Raw genomic sequence first — 25,654 nt, 5'->3', positions numbered from 1 at the left:
ATTAGAAACTCTTTTCTGATTATAAAACGGTTATCAAGAATTTATTATAAAGTGTTTCGAAAAACTTTTTACTTTTTAGACTCTTTTCAATCCATGTATAGCCAACGAATTTTATAGGACCTAGTAAACCTTAAATTTTGAAGATTTATCAGAATAGTTATTATTCTAACAAGCACACAAAGTTTTTTTGTCCTGAAATGCCGAGGCTCGAATAACGTGAAGCTGAGTTCAAACAGGCAATTATGTGCAGGATATTTGGTTTCCGCAAAAGGTATCAGATTTTTTTCTTTAAGTATGAGCATAAAAAAGACTTTTTATATATTTTTTTAATAATAAAGTAACAAATTTTTATTAATTTTTAATATGAATATTAGAAGTACAATTTATTGCACATTGTAAAGTAATTGTCGAATTTAGGTGTTCCTGTACACTTAAGAGTTAAAGAAAAGATTGACCTCTACTGAATGTTGGATCATTTGGGGGTCATCTGGTTAATGTTTTATAAGCCTGCTTTCTGCCGCACCCATGAAATAGTTTCCAAATTAAAATGCGTGCAGGTGAGTGATGTTTAGGGCTTGTAGGAACATATATTTACTTTTTGGCTTTGGAATTCCTTGATACTTCAATTTACAAATAAGGGCAAATATTGGGTCATCTTTTTACGATAACGTTAACTTGTTTCAATACAAGATCTTGTAGATAAAGCAACGGCATTTCGATGATATTCGCCTTTTCTATGTTCTATCGTAAAGTCATAGTACAAACATAACCGTTGAAGGCATCTTCAGGATTTGTGAACTGAAACAACCATTTTACATGGTCAATCCGAATATTTATGAAACAACAGTCTTTCTTATTACTAAGAACTCTCGCCTGGTCAAACAACAGATTGTTTCTGGCTTTGATAGCGTTTTATTAAAATATGCCCTCACTTGCTCGCTGTCTTTAAACTTTTATAAAACGATAGCTTCAATTCCAAGATTGCTGGCGTCGGTATGCAAAACAAATGTTTTCAAATTTCTTCACAGTCTACCATTTACTCCTCCGTGAGCTATTCTTCTGTAATATGTGTAATATGTAATATGCACCAAAGGCGCAAAACTCTTGGAAACCGTTGTTTGTAACTGGGTCATGGCCAATTTTCGATTGCTTCTACTTTTTCTGGTTTAGTATTGACATTATTTCCTGATAATATATAGCCGAGGTACCAGACTTTTTTGAAAGAAGCCATCCAGATAAACTAGGGATGATTCTCAACTCGTTCCATGTGATGCAGTACTCATAAAGCCCTTTAAAGATATTTCAATTACAAAGTCTAAGGAGCATGACTGTAAACTACCAGTCCTATTTTAGTCAAGAATGCAGTTTTATCTGCCAGAATTCACTATGCAGATTGAGCGTTGAAAACCATTGTGAACCTGATAGCGTGTCAAAGGTGTCGTCTTGCAATTTTTGATAAGGAGTAGCTGTCTTTTTTGATAATATCATTCAATCATCGATATGATATGTATTATACGCCGATGTTCTCCTTGTTTTTCAGGTATTAATAATATTCTGTTAAGTTTGCAATTCAAACCAGAATAGTATATTTATTCTGGGTAGATAACGTCGTTGCTGAAAGAATTACTTAACCATATACATTACAGTTTTATATGGGCTCAATAAAAATAGTTTCTCGCTCTCTCTTCCTCCAGCTGAAGCATTAACCACTACTTCTGAATCTGAATCAACTGGTATGAATAAGTTAACAATTCTAGCATTTTAGTTCTCTTCATGTACATGGCTTATGAACACTTTTTAAATTCTCCCTGTCAATATCCAGTAATATATAGGGATTTTAACGTTCTTTTAGGTATTCCATTCTAGCCAGAAATTACAAAAGTCATTTTGTTATAAAAATCGCTGTAAATAAAATATTGAATGATTCTGCAGTTAAAATTTTACAATACAAATATTTATTCCATAAGTATAAACTAAAGCAAAAATACTTCAGTGTAATGCCATCAAATCTGGTCTATATATTTTGACATATAACTAAATCGAGGTATAATAGATAAGGAAGTGCTAAGAACTTGTGCCTTTTCAGAGTTCTTTTTTGTCTTGACCTACTATCCCGAGTTTTTACAGTTTTTAAGTTGGGAGAAAATCTTCAACTTTAACGAATACCTGGTGCGGCTGAAGTCTAGGACTCGAGAAGAGGTTCATATGCTAGGGTAGCCTTCCGTCTACCAGCGTGACCTGCTCTGAGTGAACTGAGGGATCATTGGAGAAATAAAGAAAGCTTGGAGTTATGCCACTTCTTTTCTTAAAATAAAGGCCTTTTCTGCAGTGCTTAATTTCATTAAGTCGTATAATTAAATATTTTGTCATCTTAAAATATATCATAGTTTGTTTATTTAAAATCTTTATAATTACTACTTTAGGCTTGGGCCACATTTAGGGCTTTAAAAAAATAAGATTTTGATTTTATTGCTCAATGGTATTTATAGCAGGTGGCTATGTTCACCTGCACCGCTCCCGTAGGCTAGCTGGAGGCAGAGTGAATCCTTAAAACCCTTACCCGTCCCATACTATTATCTAGATTTGATTTTAACTTTCTGTTTTTATCATTTCATTTTTTGCTGAGAATTTGCTACAGGTGTAAATGTTGCAGCAAAGTACTTTAAATATTATGGTGCTCTTCTATATTTCAGATGAACTATAACTCACTTCTTAATTAAACGGAAATTATCTAAACGATAATTTCCCAGATTTGTAGATGGGCAGAAGCAGTTCTAATAAATGGCCTTCGAGTTGGCAGTCAAATCCAATCGACTGTTACTTTGGGGGTACTTTAAAATCCAAAATTAAATAGCGCAGATATCACGGGTTAGAAGCAGTTTTTTCTCTGAATAGAGAGTACCTTTAATGAATTTAGATAATAATATAGATAATAAATAGAATAATTTAGATAATTTCCGTTATAAAGGCCAAAAGACTCACAAATTATGGGTTTCCAACCTTCTGTATAACTTCTATTTGCAATTAAAATATGTCTCTCCTATATAAAGCACTCTATATCTTTTGAGTGTATATTTTAGTATATGTATAATTTTCCGGTCACCTTTACAATTAAGAAACAAAAATTGCAACTCGGTTCAATGCTTCTGTAATAAATTTATGAACTACTCGTATTAGAGGTAATTCTTTATAAAATGTACAAATAGCTGCACACTGAACAGCACTTAAAGATAGCTGTCAAGTGAATAACCATAAGAGATTTATTTTTTGTGCCACTGTTGGTCAGACTTGCGAACTTAACAAGTTAACTATACAATGTGGGCAATTTTAGTCTAAGCACTTTACAGTTTAGAGTAAATATTACTTAACTTTAGAGTAAATACAAATTACAGATGGAATTTTTGCAGTTTTTTTTAATGTTAATCTATTACTTTCCCTTATTTTATACAAGAAGTCATCAAACTAGAATACCAAAAGGTAGACAACAACAAGAAGTCTGTAATTTCTGTATATGGTGGAGACTGCTTTTATCTATAGCCGGAAATGCTGGTCCATATGCCATAATAAGCCAAACGAGATAAAATAAGTGATTTCAACGAGATAAAAGGTAATTATGTCGATACTGATAGAGTAAGAGCTATATGAGGATATCTTGTTTTTGGAATAGTGCTAGTTTAGCCATGCAGTCAGACGCTGCAATTAACATTATTTGCATAAACTAAATCGACACTCTCAAACGACCAGGTCAAGTCTGAGACTTAAACCCAGGGCCACACGACTGTTGACTGCGCTGCACTGGCAACTTAAGAGATAAAAACAATTTCATAGACTCGTAATATATTTTGTAATTTAGATGTGAATCAATGAAGTCTAGGTTTTTTACATCTATTACAAGTGGTAAAATATTTCCATCCAGGACTATTGGCATTTTATCTATAAAAAGACTACTGAGAGTTCTAAGAACCGAAAACAATTTCACATTACTTGAAAGGTTGTGTGGGATTCAGCATTTTAGAAAGAGGTATAAACTTGCTATTTTTCAAGTAATTGGAACAGTATTACTGATTGAACCTTGATTTATTATAAATTATTATTTAAAGCTATCTAACATCAGCTCCAAGGGAGTAATTTTTTGTTGCTTTAAAAAAATACTAAAAAAATACCTAAACACTTTATTAAAAGATTTAGGGGTAGAATTAAATTCAATATGATAACATTACTTTTCCCTATCAAACTTGTTAAGGCTTTCAATTAGTATCAACACTGCAAAAGTCATTTGATTTTTTTTTTCAAATTTTTATTTTTAAATGTTTAAGGCGACTCCACATACTTTTCGAATTATTTAGCTAAATTATGTATAAGCTTCCTTTATCCTTACATTTGCATTATTCGTTGAGATTTTGTAAAGACAATTTACAATATTTTTAATGTTCCATCCTTTCCGTTTTTAGATATTTATTGTGAGCCTGTTCGCTAATTGAAAGTAGTTGTCCATCTTTTCTTTAAGAAACTTACTTTTTACAAAACATTACAAGTTTGGTCATAATCTTAAACTTATATTATGATTAATGATTAATTGGTTACACATGTTTCGCTCCTAAAGGCACCATCAGACCTGATCAACAGTTTCTAACACTCAAATTCTTAAAGACAGAAAACTTAAGACGTGCACAATATAGATTACAAATAATTCTAGCTCCCTTAGGAAACTGTTCATCACCACATACCAGACGTGTGGCAAAAGGCAACTACCCCTTATGAGCAGCCACCCTTGGTCTCGATAAGACAATCTCCTAGTATAGCACTGATCTTGCGGTCTTTTAGCGCTGTTTTGACCCACCTGACCAGGTGAACGTGCTGGTCAGGAATGCGTGGGAGATGGAATCTGTTTTCGCTTTGTGCTCCTTCCAAAGAAAAGAACAAATGCCATTTCTTTGTAGCTTTTTTTATAGCTTTTTTAGCATTGCTCACTACAGAGTGAAGTGCCGTTTCCGACGACTTCCCTTTCATGTACGCCTGCTAATTTTATGTAGTGGAAATTCTGTTAGAATCTCCATGTTAAGGAAACATACTCCATTGCAATGCTGGTCTCAAGAACTTTCTTAGTAAAGGAGTAAAGGAGTAAAAGGAGGAGTTCAAGTAAAGGAGTGTAGTTTCGAGGCCTACCTGCAAGATCATGGGTATGATTCCATTAAGCCCCGCAGCCTTTTATGGACTAAAAAAACCCACTGCCCAAGCTATGCCTTTGTTTGTTACCATTGTTTTGGCGAGGTTCCAGTCCGGCTCCGGCTCTGCTTCATCGTTACGAGGGACAACATTTTTATTTCTAGAAAAGTGAGGTTTGAGAAAAAGCTCGATGATGTCCAGTAGTTTGAGGTTCATAATTCACCTTTTTTCAAGCAGCTTATCTCAGTTTTCTCCTCAAACCCAGTAGCTTTTAGGTGATGAGGTGTGCCTGAAAGAGATTCTATCTTTCCACAGAACTTGCTCCAGCAGCCTTTTTTACAGCTCCTAATTTTATCTTAAGTTTCTTCCTTGTGAGCGATGTCTAGAGTGTTATTGCACTAGGGTAATCTCTTGCTGCTAACTCTCCTGAGACAATATGCTGCCTCGTAAGAACTGATAATTAGACTGCTTAGCCTCACTACCTCTGTATCTAGTTCCTCTTTGGAGGAGATGGCTCTATTAAAGTACCCATGGTCTCAACTAGACCCTCTTTAAATTTGGTCAAGTCGGTGGCCCTTGAGTTTTTTTTGAGGAGCGCTTCCTCCTCATCTAAAGCGATTTCAAATCGGATCATCCTATAGTTGGACATAGTTATAATTCTATGATACCCTTTAATTTTTAACCCTATCCACAAATGAACATGTCACCAGCGTTGTGTCAATAACGTCTTATGTAATTCGACTAAAAAAATTTGGCTACTTTAGCAGAGCTGCCGAAGCATCCTTGGAGCTTACTTGTGGCAAAGGTTTCAGTTGAAGCTCCCTGGATGCTAAGACACGCGTTCTGGGTCTTTCGTCGCGTTCAAAAATGGCTATAATTCTGAAGCCGGAGTTTCCTAATTCTCTTATTTGTTCCCTAAAAAAATAAGGTTCTTGTACTAATAAATTTTTTTCTAGTCTTACCAGACAAGATGCTCGCCAAATTGGCGGTGGTATCTCGACTATGTTGGAGATTAATTTGGCTTCCCTTAACCGCGCCTTGGGGGACGTCTTTAGGTGTAGAGAAAGCTCAGTTACTTGACTAAAACTTCCGTTTCGGTGGCTGACGTGTTCTTACCATAAAGTGAAGGTTAAACCTTTCAGTCTCCATCCTACGATGTTGCCAGCTGAAAATGCTGAATACCCTGTTTTTTCAGTCAAGGATCTCCTTGATATACTCTAAGTGTAGTAGTTATATACTATAAGTGTAGCCGCTCCGGTGTGCTTAGAGTGAAGACAAACTCCACCGGCAATGGGGCATCGGATGACCTCACCGCGGTGAAGGTGTGACTCTCCTCGGCCAGTGGTTGACTGGAGCTCAGAAGCCAGGCTCTTTAAGGGCTCGTCCTCAGTTGTGAGCAGGAACCAGTCCATCTCTGTAAGACCAGACTTTCGGGAGTAGTGCTCGGCCTTAGATCTATTTATTTCAGATATGAGATAAAGCCTCAGGTTGTCCGCTTCCTTTTTGGTCACCTTTTCACGTTCTCTGTCCAACCTAAAAATGACCTGATTTGTCCTGTTGACTACCCCGCCGTAGGAACCGGAACTGGGTGAGACATTTATTCCTCGTAGATGTCTTGATTGGGTCTCTCTTTTTAAGAAGGAGGCAACGGAGGGAAGATACAACTGTCTGATCATCTTATTGCGGGATAGACCTGCCCTGTTGCCTAGGCTTCTTATGCTGGCGGCCAGATGGGGTATCCTTTGTAACAAAACGAGGCAAAATGCCTCTTTTTGTTAGAGGTGGTTGTGCTGAGTGGGTGGTTCCCTAGCGGCATATGTTCCATAGCGGCAGAAGCTGTGGTTAGGATAATTGGTTTATTCAGCTTTTTCACCTCTTGCCTTGCATCTTTTGCCTTTGGTCCATGATCCTTTAGTAGCCGCCAACTCCCCAGGTGTTTCCTACTGGTCGAGGCTTTGGTGTTGCCTTGGGAGCTGCTCTCTAGAAGCAGCTTTATCGAAGCTGAAGTTGGTCCCAAAACAGGTCGTCCCTCCTGGTTGGCTTTATGCTCCTCCTTTTTCCTCTGTCTGTCCTGCTCTTTCCGCGGTTGCGGTTTCTTCTTGATTCTTTTTATTCTTAAGCTGTTTTAACTTTTTGGTTGCCGTAGCATTATCTCTGGTCAAGGAGTGCTGGCTTACTTTAGCTTCGAAGTTGGTAACCTTAATAATTATTTCCTCGTCCTGTATAGATGGAAAATATATCCTGGATTTAGGGGATTTGGGGGTAGGATCTCCTGTCTTATCTGTGGGCTTTTTTTCACATATATGCTTGTCCTGCGAATTCATAATTTGTCATAGTTTGAGTGGTGATGTGTTGTCATGCTTTGCACATAGTGCGTGTATCTGAGTTAAGACTTTTTCTTTCAAGAGAATCCGTCAGCCGCAACAGTATACCCCTGATGAATACAGCCGAGACCTACCACAGGTGCCACTTGGCATTATCACATTCATCGAGATATTTCGCCAATTGAAATAGCAACTCCTTACGCTGGTTGGGCAAGAGTGGGCCCCTATACTAACCGACGGCCCAAAAAAGTACCTAAAACCTTGGTTGTTACGTTACTACCTCTCCGGAGAGCCCCATCTAGGGCTCAGCCCTGTTTTCTCATAGGTTATACCGAACAACGGTAAGATTCCTCCTTGCCTCCAGCCCTTGTGTTCCTTTCTCCCTCTATAGGCTTCGGACCAGTTAGGCAATCGTTTTCAGCTAAATTAGGTTACACTATCTATACAGGGTGTTCATTTGAAAAGTTCCCATCACGGATTTATCGAAAACCATTTTGACGTATTTCGGCGTTTTTTTTTAACAGTGGTTTTCGATAAATCCGTGGTGGGAAGTTTTTAAATGAACACCCTGTATGTAGTGTGCACGTCTTAAATTTGTTATCTTTAAAAATGTACATATAGAGTCTATTAATCAGATCTGATGATGCTCTTAGGGGCTAAACACGTGTAACCAAGTAATAATTAATCGTAATAGCTATTCCCTAAGCTTAATCTTGGATATATCTGTTCGACACGTTGAAAAAGTCTTTGTAGCAAGCGGATTATCTTTAAAGGAGCATGCTTATTAAAGACTAAGTGATTATTATTAATTAGAAATTCGACTATACCATCAACATGTTATAATGTGCTATTCCATTACGCTTTATTTAACTAAGCTTACGAGTAACTATGGTCTGAGACACCGTCAACATTCACTACTTTTCTATCATTTATCTGTTCAATATTAAATGTGATGATAACATCGAATGAATACCAACTAATCTCTGTAGCTTCTCTAATTATTTAGTTTACAACATTTCAGATTCTTTTCAGAACTCCGAATTTTAGGAAACCCAAAAGCTAAAATAAAGACCAATAAAAAGTCCGGGATCTATGAGACCAATTGAAACGATTCTTCTAAGAAGTACATAAGGCAAAGAGGAAGATTAATTATTAATGTCAAATTTAAACATTTTGAAATATGAAGTTGAAAAGTCAAGTTTGGCTAAACATGTTTTAAATACTGGTCACTTTTTATGGATAGACAACTTAAAATTACTTAAACCAGTTAATAACAATAGAAAATTAGATGCATATGAAAGTTTAGCAGTATTCAAAAATAAAAAGACTATTCTTAACAGGGATAAAGGTCCAATCCCTTATAGTCAAGTATATAGTTTAATTATTATTTAAGATTTATTCGGCCATGCTTCATTGCATTTTTCGCTTTATTGGTTACATCTTTAGTACATAAGACCACTTAGAGTTTTAGTTTAGTTTTCATCTTTCCGAAGATACAAACATCGTTAGCGAGATACGTGTCGAGAGTTAAATAAAGAATTTTGGTTAGTGATAAAATTGTTTGGTATTTTAAATAAAAAGGCAATTTTAAGAATTTTATATTATTTTTCATAAAGAAAATTAATTCTACTTTTATGGTGTACATGAACTTTCTGTATATCATAAATGTACCTAAATATAAAAATGTTATTTTTACTAATTTTTTTCTCTAATTCAAAATTTGTTTAACACATCTTTCCTCCAGAATCTTAAGCCTTTTCGTATTTTGTTCTAATAGTTGCTGTATATTTTTATTTTTTGTTGTATATATCCCTTTGAATTATTAGCAATGGTTGTTCTGGTTTCTTCTGCAGTAGTTTTTATGGTCTCCAATAGTTTTACAGATAATTCATGATTTGAAAAAACCTCACTCATTATAATTATTGGAGAAAAGCATGTTTAAGTTTTCTTATACTCTATATTAAATAAATTTCTCTTTGCTAAACGTAAGCAATAAATCTTTTAATTGATAGATCAATTATATAGTTTGGTAGCATTAAAATAAAAAATCGAAAAGGATTTTTCGGCTCTGAATTTAATAGATATTTGACGGGAATCAAACTGATAATGTTTTTAAATCTTTTGCTATTACTAAAATGGCTAGTACATCATAAGTACATTATATAACTCTTATACTTGTTTGATTAACTCTTATACTTGTCGTTACTATTAACTAATGTTTTATTTACTTCGTTTTTGAAAAACTAAGATATTTTCCAGGACCACTAACACAACACAAGCATACTCTTATAGACGACATTGTTATATATGAATCTTAAGAATATAGAATTCTGGAAATTGTTATTCCTAGATGCCTAAAAAATTAACTTATTTGAATATGATGTCTAAGGAAAGCCAAATAAAGAGCTAAAGAAACTATTGTCAAGCGTGGTCAGCGTTAGAAATGTCAAGGGGGATAGATGTATTGGGGATACTTTGCTATGTCATCTGCCGGGGTGATAGTATCGATTTTATTGAAGGTAGTATGAACCAGTATATGTATTTCCTTTTTTTAAGACAGCACGCAAGGGCTAGTGAAAACTTAAGAATTAATAACATTTTCTACTTCTACCACGATAATGATAAGTTATCAAAAATCTTTGGATGCGTTTAAAAAATAGAGTGTACAGGGTGGCCAGATTAGAATGCAAAGTGCTGTATTTTGGAAACTATTCGTTGTTGCGAGACTTGCGGTAAAAAATTTTATAACTAAAGTTGCCAAAAGAATACCGTGGAAAATATTTTTAGATTTCCAAGATGGTCGCCAGAGGGCGTAACCGCCATCTTAAACCTTTTAAATGATTTTTCACTGAAATCTACCCAGTAAATGTTACAAAAAAATATATGCTTTTTAAAGCTGAGCTCTACTCGAGTAATTTTTGTTTAATACTTTGTGACGTATCTATTAAAATAAAGTGGTGGAGGATAATTCAATGTTTTTTTAAATAAACAGCTGTAACTCCTAAACGACTGAACGGATTTTTAACAAACTTGGTCTCGTTGGAAAAAACATTTATTGCTTCATCAAATCCGTCTTATCTGTGATATGTCTAGTTCTTAGTAATGCCGCTAGAGCGCGTTTTTTGATCTATTAACAGAAAATTGCAAAATTCTCTAAAAACTTAAATGCAATAATATGACTTTTTTTTCATAAAAAATTAGTGAAATGATAGCTAAATAGGCCAGTGAAAACCGTGTCTCGATATCTTATTCGTAGCCTGAAATATCGAAGAAAGAATATTTAGTTATCATATAATTTTAATAAGACGATATTACACCGATATTTATTGTTATTTATTTGTCTTTTTTCAAGGTTCAATGATAAAATGTCTTAATTTAATAATTTTTAAATAAATAAAATATTCTTTGTTAATAATCAATGCGTATAAAATGCAAGTGCAAGGTAGGCAGAATATTGAAGAGTAGGCCATAGAGGAAAAAAAATTAATGCCTAAAATTAACTTGTCAATAAATATTAAAATTTGGCAGTGCAATCTGTGTTCGTTGCACACATAAGTAAAGCGTTAAAACTATTAAAATACCTTTTACAAATGATGAAGCTGTCGATATGATTGCGGTATATTTTAAATGTCTTCAAAATGCGGCATTGGCTCAAAGGGTATACAGAGCTCGGTATCCAAATCGGCGTTTACGCGATGCGAGAATTTTTTCGCGTTTAGTGCGAAATTTGCGTATCATATGGTTTTTTCATCAAGCCTTGAATCATGGAGACTTTGACCGATGGTTAGATTATTGTCATTGGATGTTGGGCAGTATTCGGGAAAATAGAGAATTTTTATCCGAAATTCTTTGGACAGACGAGGCCACTTTTAGGAGTGAAGGAAACATTAATTTGCATAATATGCATTATTGGTGTGACAACAATCCTCACTGGTTGCGGGAGGTCCAACATCAAGGCCATTGGACTCTCAATGTGTGGTGTGGCATTCTGGGCCAAACTATTATAGGTCCCTATTTCTTTGATCAACCACTAAATGGTGCCGTATTTCTTGATTTTCTGGTGAACCGATTGCCTCTTTTATTAGAAGATATACCCCTGCAATTACGACGAAATATGTTTTTGCAACTAGACGGTTGCCCAGCACATTTCTCAAGAAATGTGCGAGAACATGTAGATTTAAGATTTCAACAGAGGTGGATTGGGCGAGGAAGTCTATTTCCTTGGCCACCCCGATCCCCAGACCTCACCTGTTTGGACTTCTACCTGTGGGGTCGGTTGAAAGATATTGTTTACCAAATTCAACCAACAACTAGAGACGACATGAAAATACGAATACAAGAAGCCATTTACAGCCTGTCAAGAGCAGAAATTGAAGCTGCTGTAATGTCCACGCATAAGCGGCTCCAACAATACATTAAGTTTGATGGAAGACGGTTCGAGCATTTAAGGAGGCATTAGTTTTATTTCAAAATCGGTAATTTTTGTTATTATGCCCATACGCGTTTTTTTTAACTTTTTGAACAAAGAATATTTTAATTATTTAAAAATTATTAAATTAAGACATTTTATGATTGAACCTTGAAAAAAGACAAATAAATAACAATAAATATCGGTGTAATATCGTCTTATTAAAATTATATGATAACTAAATATTCTTTCTTCGATATTTCAGGCTATGAATAAGATATCGAGATACGGTTTTCACTGGCCTATTTAGCTATCGTTTCACTACATTTTTATGAAAAAAAAGTCATATTATTACACTTAATTTTTTAGAGAATTTTGCAATTTTCTCTTATTAGATCAAAAAACGCGCTCTAGCGGTATTACTAAGAACTAGACATATCATAGATAAGACGGATTTGATGGAACAATAAATGTTTTTTCCAACGAGACCAAGTTTGTTAAAATCCGTTCAGTCGTTTAGGAGTTACAGCTGTTTATTTAAAAAAACATTGAATTACCCCCAACCACTTTATTTTAATAGATACGTCACAAAGTGTTTAACAAAAATTACTCAAGTAAAGCTGGGCTTCAAAAAGCATATATTTTTTCGTAACATTTACTGAGTAGATTTTAGTGAAAAATCACTTAAAAAGTTTAATATGGCGGTTACGCCCCCTGGCGACCATCTTGGAAATCTAAAAATATTTTCCACGGTATTCTTTTGGCCACTTTAGTCATAAAATTTTTTACCGCAAGTCTCTACGACGAATAGTTTCCAAAATACAGCACTTTAAATTCTTATCTGGCCACCCTGTACAAAAATTAAATAAGCAATAAGAATTAATCTATAAGTAAAAATAATAAAGTATTAAAACAATAAAAATTGCACAAATAAAATAGTTGAATGGATGCCAAAAGGCCTTCAAGCGGTTATTGATAGTGAAGGAGTATCAATAAAGTATTAAAAGATCATGTTGTCTATATAATTTCGTATAATTTCATCATCATTTATTATTTTAGCTATCTATGTAAACAATAAAGAAATTATAGCCTTAATAAATAAAAAAATGTAATTTATCATTTATCAAAATTTGTGGAAGTTGTTCTGATTCTGAATCAGTAGATATTACCAGTTCTCCAAATGATGCTTACCCAAATATTGAATCTTGGATATCCCACCGAGACCAACAAAAATTTAAATGATTTATTACCACAACCTCAAAGGTCTTAAAACTAAAGAAGCTGACCACAAATCATCTTGAATGAATACTTACATGATTTTCATCTTATTGTTGTAAGGGATAAAAGTCTAAGCTCAAGAATACCTTAATAATCGTAGATTTTGTAATTATTTTAATATTTGTAAAATGTAGAGTAATAAATCGAATGGTTTTTAATGCTACCAAGTTAATGAGAGAGTTTTTATATCTATTTTATATCTTGGTCCTAATAATAATATAATTATGATTAGAAGATTCTCTTAATGCTATGAACAAAACTTACTTAATAAGATAATTTTAATATTAGGAGATTTTAATGGTTTAGAATACAGTTATAGTTCAAATACAATCTCAGGTAGTGTTACCTTAAGCAATTTGTATCATTTTCCAAATTAAATGCACTTAGTTTAATAGCATACAGTCAACGGACAATTAAATTGGATTAAGTAATTCGTAATTTGAAGCGATATAAAGTACCTCTTTTGCCTAAGGCAAATCTCTCCTAAATATTCTTATATAGGGTCTTTTTTAAATGTTAAAACAAAATTCAGAAAGAACTCCTACAAATGAATATATATCGAAAGTAAATAAAGTCCTAAGTGTACATGATAGTGAAGTTGTAAGAAAAAAACTTTTTTTTTTCAATTACCATACATTACGTTGATATCCTTGTAGATATTTTATCGAAAATTGATATGCAGTTTTCCAGTCCAAAGCCATTTTCCAATATATGATTTAAATTTATATATTCCCCATTAGCTTTCATGCAGGCTTTGAACTGAATATTTTTGCAAAAGAAACCAGTAGGTCCCTGGTTTATCCTATTATAGAAAATTTATTTTATTTTTTTTTATTATTTCATAGCATATCTGATGAAACAATCAGTAGGACTAATACAAACCAACCAACTTAATAAAGCCAAGCAAAACCAAGACAATATATATAAAGAAATCTAAACTAACAGAATATAGTAAAGGGATTCGTAATACAGAGAAAATCACAGAACTTTCTCATTGTGTATAGAGCACATATAATATTTGCCAAAAAGAGTCTATCAAAAAAATTTGGTGGACACTACCCAATTAGCGCCGAATGATTTTTAACCATTCAAAGCACCAGACTCTCATGCTTATCTATACAAAATTTGTAAAGCATTTTCAGGGATTCCTACTACATAGTGGAAAATGTCTGTAGTAGTAAATTACCAAAAGAGGCAAAAATACAGACTTATTAGCTTAAAATCATATTTAAAAAAAATCTTTAAAGAATCACTGATGAGGTATATAAGTCCTACCACAATACCCACCCACTGAGTGCCAATATGCTTATCAGGCGCAGGAAATCCTGCAGAAACGGCCCTAAATGACTTAAATAAACTAGTTTAAAGCCGCTCGATGACAAGAAATATCACTGACATTCCTATAGACATAGAAAGAGCATTTAATAATATCTCTACTTTTCAATACATTTATGCGAAGGAGAATTAGTTCAATCTAAAGAAAAGACAGTAATAGGGAAAGAGTCACAATAGAAAGACCATTATGGACATGAAGATACAAAACTGAGGCATGCGACAATACTACAGCTGGTCACTTTAAACACCAGTATAAATCAGGCAGAGAGCTTCAGTATAACCTACATGCCAAAATTTACAAGAGACCTTTTGCGCCACAACCGGAAGGAAATACTCAATACTCAATATATTACAGAATGTAAAATATTTACAATAAATTTACAATGTACTCTAATTTTATAATAATTCTCAAGATTTGTGTTATTAGGTACCTAGAAAACTAAATTTCTGTATGTACCACAATAAATAAAGCTACATTTTAATGAGTCTAAATAAAAATAACTTCTCAAATACCATTACAATTATGCAACAATTGTGAATCTTACTTAGGCCCACACCATTATTATTTGTTTAAAACAAGAAATTAGAGACAACAATCTTGCAATTAAGAGAAGAAATAAACTTCTGAATATTTATGATAGGTGTCACTGGGAAATATCATGCAGGCTTAGGTTGGAGAGTTCGGCAAACCATAATCGAGAATCAAGCAGATCTATGCAAGAGTAAAAGTTACGCCTAATCTAGAGTCTAATCAAACAGATAAAGAGCTTAAATACATTTCGGAGGTGCTACAATAAATCTCCCTATGTTGTACTAGCATAGGGCTTTTGTCTAGAAAGCCAACTCCCACGCAGGGATTTTCACAATAAAAAATAAAAATTATTTTTTGCTAGCCTTATTGTTAAAATTTAATTTTTTTTTATTTAAAGAAATTGCTGATTTTTTTTTAATAATGCATTATGATTTAAGAGCTCTGAGTGAATAAAAAAAAACGATATTAATAAAAATGTTTTTTTCTAACAACAACTACCATGTGGTTCAAAATGTAAAACGAATGTTCGTATATAAACATTTTTTACAAGAAACACGGTCCTGAATTTGTCGCAATATTAAAAAATAACCTATATAATTTTCCTATAAATCTGAATATTTTGGAATATGAAATATTTCAATATAACTTCAAAATGGTTACCCATTTATAAGCCTGTAATCAGATTGAAACTCATTCTGCTGTGAATATTTTTACAGAACTAATATTTTATTTGTATGGAGGAAATCTTTGGCCCTTAATATCAGTCAAGATATATTAATCCCCTGGACGTGTTGAAAGCAATCTCTAAAATCTTAAATGGGAAAAGGAGCTAAGTAATACCTTGTTTTATACAGGATGTTAAATAAGTGTCCGATATTTATAGGATTATTTTGTAAGTATTTCTAGTTCTTATACATATGTTGTCTAAAATGCTTGGCTTTCAAGTTACAGGGTGTAAAGAATTTATTTTTATTTTTGTTTTTTTTCTGCATAATTTCCGTAATAATTCCGATTTCTGAATGATCGATGACTCATATCTTTTTTTTGTTCCACCCTGTATACAAAAATGTATGTGAAATAATGCGCAACTTAAAATAAAAATCGACGGGTCCGAGCGTTTTCTCAAAAAATCATGTCTCTAATTTTTATCGAATTTATGCGGAACTTTAGGCGGTCACTGTATAAGTGTATAGGCTAATTAATTAAGGTATTAAAAGATGTATTTAAACATTAATGTATTAAAACATTATCTGTAATTTTTTGAAAAGGAAAAATAAATTTAACTGAAACATGTCTGGAAAAAACATCAAAAACATGCCATACTTAATTGAACTACTCCCAATTTTAGTGCAATAATAAAATAAAATAAGGCCATAAGAGATAATTAAATTTTTTGGAAGTAGGAATGCATGATCTATACAAACATTTATTTCACAGCATTATTAAATTGCTTTGTTAAGTTTTCTTGTTATCTTTTACTATAGTATAAAAAATAATGTTACTTTGTGTGTGGTTACAAAAATGGTGTTTATTAGTGAACACAGAAATGCCCAACATAAACTGCAACCATATTTAATAAAACATATTCGGACATTAATTTGAATTATGACTACATGTTAGAATTACTCAAAATAAATCTCACCCATATCTCCCTATACAAACACTTTTTACAACAAGCAATTTTTTGGTGAGAATTTTAATAAGAATTTGACCTAATAATGAATCAAACCAAAATATCTTACGCAACATTTGTTTATAAACTAGTATTTTTAAAAATGCTATTATTGTATTGTAGGCTTTATTTAACTATCTATTTTATTAACAAAAGCTAACTGGCAAGCTTCATTTTAATCAGCTTGAAGTTGTAGACCCAATATTAATAGGAAATCTAAGAATCAACTGAGGTACTTGAGGGGAATAAGGCCTAGCTAAGAAAAAAATTGAATAAAGTGAAAGACTGTAATGTTAATATTTAGTTTAATACACCAAAGTGCTTATAAGGTTATATTAATTTTAACAAACTTAAAAAAATTATCTCTAAAAAAACTAGAAAACAAAAAATAAATATTAAGAAAAATAACGCAAATCGGCCTTATTATCCGATGGAGGTTTAATAAAGCCTATACATAAAAATGGCACAACTCGTTAATTGGGAGAAGTTTAGCAGCCATCGGGACACTCAAAATCATCCATGTCATTGACTGTTAAGCCAACACTGCCTCATATCGGCCTGCCTGTCTTCCTCACATCCATGGCAATACCATTCGGTACTTAACTTTTCCCTGGAGCTTTCAATATCTTTATTCAATTTGGCACGACTGTTGTTCTCCTCGGTAAAAAGATCTCTAGTGACTGGAGTTCCTTTGTAGTTTAGAGCTTTTTTTCGATTTTTTTTTTGGTTTTTCATTAGTTTTTACTGGTGTGGGCAAAAGCTCATTAAAAGAAGTGACTTTTGTTGTTCGTCTCTTTAATTCAGCAAGAGGGATATGGTCATCAGTCGAATCCGAGTCAGAAGAGTAAACATTGGAATAGGAAAATTTGCCAGACTTGTTGGATGCCATTCCAGACGGACCAGGTTGAGGAGATTCAGGTGTACGCCTATTTTCTTTGTTGGTATCATCCGGTGCCGGTACGTCTGAGAGAATTGAAGGAGCAAATGCTGTTTCTGGAATTGCCTCGGGATTTAATGGAAACAGACCAGTAGCCTTAAAACCGTTTATAATGTTACTATGTGTCATGCATTTAGACCAAACATTTGAAAGTGTGATGTTAAAACGTGATTTGGTCAGCTTTTTGTTAGGATTCTGATCCAAGAATAATAATACCTCATTATCCCAATGATGCTCAAATGAACGATATACAGATTTGTCGAGGGGTTGAAGCTCATGTGTTGTATTCGATGGCAAACAGTAGAGATCTATATCAAGTGAGTCTCCAACATCAACAATTGACAAATCAAGATGACAAGCTGCACCATCAAAAACTAAGAGGCACCTTCCTGGACTTTTGTATCGGGCTAAGTGCTTAAGGAATTCTTTAAAAAGTTCATTAGTCATGTAGCCTTTACTTGATTTTTCCACTAGAGTTCCTGGTGGCAAATTATCATGTAATTCTGGCTTTAGCCTCTTTCCTTTAAAAATAATCATAGGAGGTATTGGTATTCCAAGGGCATTGATACATCCTGCAATTGACACACTCTCTGCATGTTCTGACGATTGAAAGTGAACACGTTTTACCCCTTTCTTAGCTAAAACGGTTGGCTGGTGGTGAATAGTCAAGCGGCATCCTTTTTCATCCATATTATAAAGTCTTTCAGGGTGATTAATTATATTAAGATCATCATACATTTTCCCTATTTTTGAAAAATGATCATCAACTATAAATTTATTAAGTTTTTGAGCCCTAGCTGGATTCATAAACTATGCTTTTCTTTTAGAAATTGCAGGATTTTTCTTCATAAAAGCCTTTAGCCAGTCTTTACCAGCAAGTTTTGAAGTTGTATTAAAATGATGAGCAATTTTATTATCTTCGCAGAATCTGAATACCAGTCGACGTAGGATCCGTGGAGTCACAGGTAGACCTATTTAACTAAATCTTATTATTCTTTTAACGAGATCAGCTTCTTGTTCTTCTTTTAAAATAGATTTACGACCTAGTCTTTTTATTAGGATTCCATTCTGAACATGATTTCTAATGGTTCTTCTGGGAATATTAAACCTTGCCGCAGCCCCATATGTACTCAGAGTACCGCGTTGAACAGATCGAACTGCTGATATTAAATCCTCCTCGCACCAAGGTGCCCTTTTAGGAGGCATAATGTTAAAAATCACTGAAAATAAATATTATGTAAATTTATTTAAATTATGTCGGCTAAATTTAATCTAATAAACTATTGAAATCACAAAATATAAAGTCTAACCAAAATATCTGCAGTTATAAATTAAAAATACAATTATAAATACTAAAAATACTTAGGTTTTTGTTCGTCGTATCCTTATAATATCACACGCGGCGACCCGTCGACACAAGTTGTTGGAACTTGCCCGAAAGCGAGGAACGCGGGTAGTCCGTTCGAATGTCGTTTGTAAATGGACCAATAGGAGACGCGGACCCAACGCAATCGATTTGCGATTAATTTAAAGCGGTTTTTTTGAATATAGGCCTTATTACCCGACAGGCCTTATTACCTCTTACGCACTTGGCAATAGTTTTGCAAGATTTTTATAAATTGATTGGTTTTGACCATTGGAAATTCTAGAAAACGGTGTTTATAAAATACAACCTCGAAACTTGAATAAAAGCGAAACTAAACCTCGAGAGCTTTCATGGTTTAGCATGATAATAATCAAATTGTAACGAATTTTCTTATTTTTGTAAACCCATTATGAAGGAAAGTAACTTTTTGTTAATGTTCTTAAAAAAATAAAATAATAAGATAAGAATAGTAAAATAAAATAAGAATAATAGAAAACATTGTTTCTGTGTATAAATACAAAAATATAACCAAAACCAAATCAGCGTTGTGCAAATCGTTTATTGGCTTCATTAAATAGTTTTTCTTCTTAGAGCAAAAACTAATATCTTTCATTTACTAAAATGGCGAAAAGTCAATTTTTTTAAATGAAATACCCTATATTTTATTTTATATTCTAATGGAAAGTTAAAATATCTTTAATTTATTATATCATATTTCTATATCTAAGTAGCTTAACGTTTTAAAAATAAATAATAATTTTCATGAAATTTGATTAAACATTTTTATTTTGTAAATTACTTAGTTAACCATGAAAATTGCACAATGGTTTAATAAATGACAGTGACATAATAAATTAAAATACTAACATTGTGTTTTATGATTAACATGATCAAAAAGTATAAAATAGAAAATATTAACTACTTAAATGAGGTTTTGATCAGACTATATACTTTCCATGGTTAATGTGATCAAATAATCTACCATCAATAAATCGATGAAAGTTTCTAAGGTTACAAAATAATTTTGTTCATTATGACTCTAAATTAAAACCTGAATTAAATAAAACAAAGCCAGTTACCAATAAAGAAAATAATATTATGAAAATACTGGCATATTTTACTGCATATCCGCAAGCTTCAATTAGAGACAAAGATGTGTTAAGGATGGTTTAGGTTTGTTTTATTCTTTAATTTAAAAAAATATTAGCCAATCCTAAAATGCATTCATACAAGTTCACGAAAGAGCAGGCTTTGAAAAGGATAGAATTCTGTAAAAACATTTTGATCCATATTGACGTCTCATGCTGACTTTTTAAGAAAAATAATTTGGACCGACAAAGCAACATTTTTTTTAAGACATGTTTGATGATACATAGATGGTTTAGGCGTATAGGACCATCGGATTAGCCAGCGAGATCGTCAGATCTGACACCCTTTGATTGTTTTGTGATAATATAAAGAAAAGAATATACGCAACACTAGTTAACAGTAAAGAAGAGCTATGTTAGCGAGTTATTATATGTTTTGAAGAGCTAGATAAAAGCGAATTTAGAAGATCGACAAATGAATCCACGATTTTATAAAAAATGTTTAGTGTATAATGGTAGTCATTTCGAAAACTTCCTATAATACAATTTTTTTCTTTTATTACTTCTGCGAATTGCTAACGAAGTATTTTTTAATATAAATAAGATTTTTTTATTTATTGGTTGTAAATCTAAAATGTTTTGAAAATTGTCCTTTTTTTCAAATTAAGTTTATTATAAAACATGATAGCAACTAAAACTTTCACTGCCATTTATTAGAGCACTGTGACATTTTAGTTTAAAGAATACAAAAAAGTAAGAATTTAAATTGAACTAAATACAATATCTGGCAGAACACTTGAATAAATGAACTTCGCCCCTTTTTCTGCTAAATATTAAGTTAATTTTTATTTTTTTTTCTATAAAATTGAAAGTATAATTTGGTTTTGAAGAAATGCATTTAGGTAAATAAAATAAAATACTGGCCCGAAACTGACCGAACTTTCGCTACATCATAAATGAAGTAATATGTAAAGGCCGCTACGTCCCTTCGCACTTTACCTATTTGTCTGCTAAACAAATTTCATGCATGACTCCAATGGTACCATTGTTATTAAGTTCACAACTTTATTAAAAGAAAATAAAAGACTTACAAATAAATATAAGTACAAAACTACTAAATAACTATATTAGTCATATATCAAATTTTAAAAAAATCGAATCAAATACACACTAGTAAAATGCTTCATATTCATAAACATAATTATTTCTGTTTAAGAAATTGTTTATAATTAAATTATTTGACCGCGTTATCATTGGATTGTTTAAAAATGCATCATTTGAATAAAATATAATACGGGCCTGAAAACCTGAAACTGAAAATAACGCTAAAATGCTACGTTAACGGCCGGTATTATGAAACTATTTTGACAGATAACTTAAAGTTAAGTTGTGGAATAACATCACATGTCACATTTAACTTCAAAATGTAGAAGTTAACTTTATCGGAGTATCAGTTAAAGTTAACTTTATAATATATTATCCTGGTTTTTGACATATATGCTGTCAATAAGTTTGAATATGACCTAACACTGAAAAATCTTCTATTCCTCGATATATAGATGGCGGTAAAAAACGAAATTATCTCCTCGTGACTACCGGACTGTCAAGCATCTGATATGTCATATAAAATGTCGCAATTTTTCATAGTTCTTTAGCTCGTAGAGGCTTTCTTTCTAGAAACATATCTAGGGCAAGCCAATCCAAAATAAAAATACGAAAATTTCTTTTGACAGTAGCACATGGCCTTTTTTTTTTTTTTTTTTGGGTCGGACGCGAAATTCTTTATGAACACTGGTTACGCGGCGCCGCCCCCAGTAGTGTGGGACTCAGTGTCGAGTCTGTTTCGTCCTATACCCACTAAAACTCCACCGCTGGGTGGTGCCTTGTGGCTCCCTACACTGCGGTCTGCTAAGAAGCAGTCCTATTGTGTCCCATATGTTTAGTCCCACAGGTTCAATTCTGTAGCTTCAAGGAAGTCCAGGATTGTGCCCAGTGGTAGATTTCTTATACCCTCTGGGGCGGGTTTCTCTTCTCCCAGGAATGTTCATGCACATGGCCTTAATAACGTCTCAAAGACGAAGAAGAAGAAATGGGAGGTTTATAAAACTAACATTTTATTGCTAAGGGTAACTTGATGGTTAAAGTTAAAGTTAACTTATCAAAAATATTTATAATACCGGCCCTAAAACGAAGTCGTTAGATAATTCCTAGAGGACGTCACGTCGCGGCGGTTAAAAGTGCACTTGGAAGGGTTTAGGACATATCGTTTTTTTTGCGAATGTAATTGATTTTTGTACCAACTTACAGAAAAAGGTTTGCTGGATGCCTAAAACTACTTTAAAATATGGTGTGAAGTGTATTATTATATTCTAAATTGCCTTGAAATATGCCAATATTTAATTGAAAAATTCATATATTTCTTAATTTTTACTACACTTCTCATATAGTTTTAAGCACGTATCAATCCTTTATCTAAAATATTGTAACGAAATTCGGGAACACACTTTTATTGTCAACGTCAAAAGCACTAACCTAACTCGCCTTGACTGTCGTTTAATTGTTTCCAAGGTAAAAACTGACTAAACAATTAAAACTGAATGAATTGTCACGAAGCGCGTCCTTTTTAAAACCCGATGGAATAGTTTCGAAATATTTAGAATTATCTTCATTGTTTTTGCCCAAAGAGACCAATAACTTTAGGAGAATACTGACAGTCAAAGCAAGCAAGTATACAAATTCTAGAAAATTAGAACTACAGGGATTTACAATAATATAACCTAAATAACCTAGATTGGGGCCAAAATGGGGCTCTCGAACAAGATGAACTACTTAAGAACTAAACACTATAGATGAAAATAATAAACCAAACGTAAGTAGAACCCTAAAGAAGCCCTACGAATCAATTTTAACTACAGAATACTAATAAAATTGTACAAAAACTAGCAGAATAATTAACGTATTTACATTTTCATAATAATATAAAACAAAATTAAACCGAAAAGTGCAACGGTGTAAAACGATATATGCCAAACTTCTAAGAAGCAATTTTCGTGGGCCTGGGAAGCGGAGCCTTAATTGATATGTATTAGTATACAGGGCGTTTCACCTAAATGCCCCTGCAAGATGGTCACTGTATGATGGTGCACATGGACTAATTTGATCTTCGATTTCTCCTTTAATTTTAATTTTAATTATAGAACGAACTTGTTACTTATAGAATTTATCCTTGACAAAAAATAAAAATAAATACGTATTTTTATAACTATTATTTATAAATACACATAAAAATCTATAAGACATACATTAAAAAAAAAGATTACTTTTTTACTTTTTTTATTTTGTTCCCACTGAGTTTCTAAAATATAATCAGGACTTCTTATTTTTGTTCTTTAATGATCCAAAACGTTTTGCTTATCTTGTGGCAACAACGATACCAGTGGTTTTTTGGATCAAAAAAATAGTCTGGTCAAACAAGGTGTATTAGACCGGACAAAAAAAAAGAAATTATGTTAGGTCACAATAACTTTATTTCCAACTAAAAATACACACAATCTACCTTACTATACAATTTTTTTCCATTTAATGTGAATAAAAATTACTTAATACGTACTGTATTGAACACACTTAATATTACTGTTTGTTTCTTTGTTCCTTACCGAATACTCTTCGTTTTTAATATTTTAACATCTTTGTTATTCGTATAATTCTTACAGTGTACAGTTTATACTTCAGCCACTATAAAAATGTAAGAATACTTTTTCCCAAATCTATATTTCAAATAGTAGAATTGTTGAAATATAAAGACTTTGTTAATACCCTGTATAAAGATTGAGACTCATTTTTAAGGAGCGGCATTTTTTGAAAGGTGATTAATATAAATTACGTCTGACGACCATATGTATGATTTTTCGTATGTAATAATTATTATTCATTGGGTTAAAGAACCGTCGATATGTTTAATAACATTTACTTACTGGTGAAAAGATAAATATGGATTTATTATTTTCTGAAAAATCTTAAATCTGAATTTTTTGCACACTACAGGGTCATATACTATTCTATCTAAACCGTAAATCATAAATTCTATACGATTCTTTTTCATTTATAAAATTATAGTTTCTTTTTTCTAAAACATACTTTTCATTAATATAATTTGAATGACAATAAAAAAGAGCTTAAATAATATTAACACCCTAAGTATCTAAAAAAACTCAATGTCTACATATTATTTAAAAAAGCTAACCAGAGTTTTTGTCTTTGGCTGTTCTTAGCAATAAAATCTAACCTGTTTTACTAAAGTAGTAAATATTTGCTTTATAATTTAAATATACATATACCTTGTAACTAGTAACAAACTCATATAATATACACAACAGGTAGTAATTATTTTCTTGCAAAATTCTTATTTTAGTTAAGTAAACTTTAAAATAAAGTTAATTTTAAATTTAATTTAATTAACCTAATTTTCTTTTGCTAGAGAATTGAAAAGCCCTTCTTGGAAGCAGTGGAGACGACGTTAGGGGATCGCTATACTTCCAACGTAGAAAACATCTACAAAATAACAATAAAGTTTATAATAGAAACTCTAATAAAAGGATTTGATAACGCTAACTCAACAACCTGAAGCAGACCAGTCAGACTAAGACTGAAGAAAAGACATAAAAAGACAGCATGCAAGATATGGATTCATGATATGGAGGAACACATTTTAAAAAGTTTTATATTTTATAACATTTTTGTTTATGAGATTACCAATATTTTTAGTCACCTATGTGTTCAGAAACTGATTAAAATGTAGGTAATACTGGTTAAATACAAAATTCCATAATTATAGATAATTAAATTATGTGTGTAAAATATGTATCATTATCTTTTATAGTAAAATGTAAAATGTAATCCATGATGTATAAATCATAATTATTTTATTAGTAAGTAGTTGCAGCTTTTAATATTGATTTTAAATTAAGAACAGTTAGGTAAAAGTAAATTGAGAGAAAGATATTTTTCATGTTAAAGGGTTATAGTTTTATGAAGATTTTTATAATGTAATCTGTTTTGAGTCATCTACGAGTATATATTTAAACTTTTGATTATCCCTATTAATGTACTAGCAAACGGCTTATACTTAAGCTTATACCGTTGATTAAGAATATGGGTTATATATATTAAATCAACTTTACATCAACCAAATATTCAATCAACGCTTATACTTTAGTGGGGCAGAAATATGAAAATTCTATGTGATGTTTTTTTTAAGCTTACACATTGTGAGCGAAGTACAAAAATATTTGAAGAAAGTCGGGATATTTGAAGATTCGTGACTGTAAAACTATACTGAGAATTTTATATACAGGTTGTATTGAAGATTAAGCATTGTCCAAAATAATTTAAAAAAAGCTATTTTAATTTTTTACAAAATAACAATAATAATAGTGGCATGCCTCATTTTGCTGCGTTACTGCACGCTGCACTGTTGAATTTCAAAGCGTTATTATTTTTTTCCAAACTTATTATGACAGCTTCCGAAAGAATTCAAATTATTAAATGG

At 32.3% G+C, this 25,654-nt stretch overlaps 1 protein-coding gene across 1 annotated transcript in view; it reads left to right on the top strand.

The window, feature by feature from the left end:
- The window catches only part of LOC126734881 (neuroglobin-like), a 195,813-nt gene extending 170,644 nt beyond the window's left edge, over window positions 1–25,169 (top strand). Inside the window, exon 5 of the mRNA XM_050438705.1 lies at window positions 24,584–25,169. Within this exon, the coding sequence (XP_050294662.1) occupies window positions 24,584–24,730 (147 nt within the window). The 3' untranslated portion in view covers window positions 24,731–25,169. The remainder of the gene's footprint in view (window positions 1–24,583) is intronic.
- Window positions 25,170–25,654: the final 485 nt, after the last annotated feature.

This window comes from Anthonomus grandis, chromosome 4 (assembly GCF_022605725.1).
Source record: "Anthonomus grandis grandis chromosome 4, icAntGran1.3, whole genome shotgun sequence".
In the NCBI taxonomy this organism is placed as follows: domain Eukaryota; kingdom Metazoa; phylum Arthropoda; class Insecta; order Coleoptera; family Curculionidae; genus Anthonomus; species Anthonomus grandis.
The sequence above is the reverse complement of the archived record's forward strand: the minus strand, read 5'-3'. Positions and strand labels throughout refer to the sequence as shown.